Source organism: Halictus rubicundus, chromosome 6 (assembly GCF_050948215.1).
Source record: "Halictus rubicundus isolate RS-2024b chromosome 6, iyHalRubi1_principal, whole genome shotgun sequence".
Classification (NCBI taxonomy): Eukaryota; Metazoa; Arthropoda; class Insecta; order Hymenoptera; family Halictidae; genus Halictus; species Halictus rubicundus.
In genome coordinates this window covers 3,022,196-3,026,516 of record NC_135154.1, presented here as the reverse complement: position 1 = coordinate 3,026,516, position 4,321 = coordinate 3,022,196, and the positions used below count along the sequence as shown (strand labels likewise).

The following is a 4,321-nucleotide window of genomic DNA, read 5'->3' as shown; positions in this document are numbered from 1 at the left end:
TATATTGAACTACATGACTATATTACTCTGGCACGGACGCGAACATAACCCCGTGCGTGCCTGCGGGACATTTATTTTTTCCCTTGTGCAGAAATTGCCAATCTTTTAGTTATTTCACAAAATTAAACAAACTCATTTAAATGGATTATTTCATTTCACTTTACATTGAACTATTTCTTTTGATCACCATTACATGAGTTTCTGTCTTCACCATATCATGTTCTCTCATATAACTCATGCTAATTATTTCATTTTCTTAAATTAATTATATTAAATTGTTACCACCATTTATCTTCTATTTTCTGATTTACATAAATTTACTTTGTTATCTTCCTTTATCATATATATTCATACTCATATTGAATCTTAATAATTACACATTATAAATCCCTGTTCTTATACTACTGAGATCAAAACTCATTTAATTTGCATTTTGTACAACTGAAACACTGGAGTGCTTAACGGAAATTCTCTCTGGCACGTACGGGAACTTAACCTCGTGGCGTGTCGGTGGGACATATAGTTTTTGCTGTGTGTACAATCTCAAACTCTCGCGTTATCTTATATAACTGAATAATCTTACTGTAATTCATTACTTTACTTATCCTGACATATCTCGTTATACCCACTATATTGTCACGTCTGCCGACGTGTTGCTGCACTAGGTTATAACTAGATGTCACGCCTATCGACATGTTGCGTTAGCTTCTGAATAGATGTCGCGCCCGTCGGGATGTTGTGTTTGGTTATAACTAGATGTCGCGTTAGGTCATAAGTTGTATAATATATAGATAGCCACTACGTTATATCACATAGAATTCTAAGTCCCGTATTCCCCATCTCCGAGGCGCGCCAAGATGCGCGACATTACGTCACCGATCGGAGACCGGGGAGCTCCGGGGGGACGCGACATTTTTGAACTGTGTTGAGATATTTAGTCAATATTAGTTGAGATACGCTAGTAAACCTTGTATTTTGCATCTTATTATCTTGTTTGAGTATATCCTCAAATAGTTGTGTTCTGGGCAACAGTGTTTCAAGAGGAGAGTTCATTAGATACCTGGGCCCGTGAGGCCCAGGGCCTTAGCGTCGCCATCATGGCGTCCAAACAACCGCCTTCAGACGAATCATCCATGGAATGGACCACCGTCAAATACACAAAATTAGGATCGGCAGACTCAAATCTGAAAAGAAAATCTGAAGAATTGCTTCCTCCCATACCTGTAGGCAAAGTAGGTAAGAACCACGAGATTAAGACTGACATCGCCTCTGCAAAGAAAAGACGCGATCCTCCTGCTATTAATACATACCCATCGACACATAAAGGGCCAGCCTTTGTATCAGCCTCCTTTGATAAAAACGAAGTAAAACAAAGGAATTCTCAAAATGCACTTTTGTTGGCTAAAGCCCTAAATAAGATAAATCAAGGTGTGGAGGAAATCAAACCAGAGGGGTTTGGAAAGTTCTCTATTAAATTCAAATCAGCTATGGAAGCAAATCAATTTGTTAAAGCAGAAAAGCCCGAGCTCAAGGGTGTTAACACCTTCATTCCGAAATATAGAACTACGAGAAGAGGAATTATCAAAGGTTTCTCCACTGACTGCGAAATTGATGATATCCTTAAATTTACTGACTCTCCAGTACCCATAATAGACGCCCGTAGATTAAATAGAAGAGTGAGGGACTCTCAGAATGAGAAATGGACATGGGTTCCAAGTGAATCCATTGTTCTTACCTTCGAGGGGACAATACTTCCAGATTACATTAAATTATACAACTTGATACACACCTCAGTTGAGTTATACATTGAACCAATAAAAATTTGCTATGGGTGCTTCAAATTTGGCCACACCACCAAGTGGTGCCGAAGTCAAAAAATTTGTAGAAACTGCGCTTCATCAGGACACACTCAATTAGAATGCCCAAATAAGGACTCGCCTAAATGCGCTCACTGTAAGGAAGACCATCCCACCTTGCATCCAAGCTGCACCCATCTAAAAAATACGAAAGAAATTAATAGACAGATGTCATTACTAAATATTAGTTACTACGAAGCCCGGCAAGTAGTCATGGGAAACCCCAGTTCGATAAATGGAGCACACACACTTGGAACTAAAGAGAACTTCCCTCCTCTGAAGAGTAAAAGTCATGAGGATATTATAACCTTAAAGTCAATCGGTGGGCAACAACGTCCAACCTCCTCCCCTAATGTCTGGTCACAGCACCCTACCTATCCAACATCCAAAATATCAAACAAACCCTCAAACCTCTCCTCCAGACTTCTCAATATATCCAAATCTGTCACTTCGCTGAAAGAAACCCAAACCACTATCAAAACAAATCCCTCCGCTTCCTCTGCTCATATCAATAAATTAGTTCCATCCACATCCTCCCCGTCTTCCCATAATCCTATTTCATCTTCATCTAACACCATTAACTCACCCCATAATTCACAGACTCTGCTCACCAGAAAAACCAACCAGGCTCCCATTAAACAGTACAAGCCAGCCGTAGCCTCAAAAAATACTTAGAGTAATATATATACTATTTCACACATCATGGACAGTCCTCTCCGTATCACTCTCTGGAATTGCAGGAGTATTATAAACAAAAAAGTTGAAATCGCTGGCTTAACCACTAGATCCGACATAATAGTATGCATTGAAACCTGGCTCCGCCCTCAACAAAACTTCAATATTGCAGGATATAACGCCATCAGAAAAGATCGTCTTCTCGGCAAGGGTGGAGGCATTGCCATCTTCATTGCCAAAGGCCTCAAATATAAAGTTTTAAATTCCATAGAACACAAAGATGCGAAAACTGAATTCTGTTGTGTACAGCTACTGAACACACAAGTAAAGATTGTCATAGCTGCTTGCTATAGACCTCCCCATGGTAGACTTTCCACCTCTCACTGGGATACCTTTGTCCAGGATATTGAAGACATTGGCCCCTATTTAATTATGGGAGATCTCAACGCTCACCACACAGAATGGAACTGCTCCAAGGAAGATGGCCCTGGCAGAAACCTCCTTCAAGTCATAGACGATCACAATATAGATATTCTGAACCACAACCTATCCTCTCACTATGACCCTCGAAACAACTCGTCAAACAACCTTGACTTGATACTGGCTCCAAGAAGCCTCTCAGATTCCCTCTACATAACACAAGAAGAAGATCCGTTAGGATCAGACCATTATCCCTTATTCATCACATTCTCAACAGCCAGACACTATTACACAAAGGAAACGAACAAACTGTCCTCCATAAGAACCGACTGGAACAAATATAGTAACCTCATGGATCAATACACAGAGTCTCTACCATGCCTAGGAGAAACCACAGGTCTTGTGAACTACACCAGATTCACAGATTGCATGAGGGAATCTATCTACGAAAGCACGCCTCGGAGAAAGCTTGTCAACAGTTACCGTCAAAGGAACCCAGTCCCGTGGTGGGATCCAGATTGTGACAGAGAAGTTAGACTCAGGAAGGCTCTGTTCAAAAAATGGAAACACCAGTCCTCCTCGGTGAACTGGCAAAATTACAAAAGACAAGTCGCTGCTACGAAGAAGCTCCTCCAAAAGAAAAAGAGAGACAATTTTAGAAACTTTGCTGCCACCTTATCACACAGAACCTCAATCTCACACCTATGGAAGCACATCAAAATACTTAAAAACAAATGGACACTTACAAGAAGTACAGAAGATATCGGATCAGATACCATCAATTTGCACAAACAGTTGGCAGTTGACAAAATATCTCCTCCGTGGGTACCAGTCAATCCGACAATAAATCTGACAGTCTCCTCGAATCCTTTCTTGGACTCTCCTTTCAACTTTGTTGAATTCAACGCTGCAATAGAACGTGCCAATCCAAAATCATCTCCTGGTCCTGACGGGTTAGACTACCAAATGCTTAAACATCTTTCCACCAAATCCAGACTGTACCTGTTGGATATCTTCAACGATATCTTCCAAAATAAACGCTTACCTGAAGAATAGAACAGAACTCAGATCTTGCTCATAAAAAAGGCAGACAGCAATAGCTTCAGACCTATTTCGCTTACTTCCTGCATGTGCAAAATCATGGAGAGGATGATTAATAACAGGCTTCTATGGTGGTGCGAAACTACCGGTCAAATTCCCATCACTCAATCAGGATTTAGGAAAGGACGATCTGCCACCGATAACATCCTCAACCTCACTGCTCACATAAGAACAGGATTCGCTCGCCACCAAATTACCACTGCTGCATTCCTAGATGTTAGTGCAGCTTATGATAACGTGCTATGGAACATTTTAATGGATAAACTAGC

General features: G+C 40.7%; 1 protein-coding gene across 1 annotated transcript; it reads left to right on the top strand.

The window, feature by feature from the left end:
- Positions 1–1,097: 1,097 nt before the first annotated feature.
- Positions 1,098–4,007, top strand: LOC143355016 (uncharacterized). The gene is made up of 2 exons (XM_076789454.1): positions 1,098–1,716; positions 2,704–4,007. The coding sequence occupies exons 1-2, from the start codon at positions 1,098–1,100 to the stop codon at positions 4,005–4,007; spliced, it is 1,923 nt and encodes a 640-aa protein (XP_076645569.1).
- The last annotated feature ends 314 nt before the right edge of the window (positions 4,008–4,321 follow it).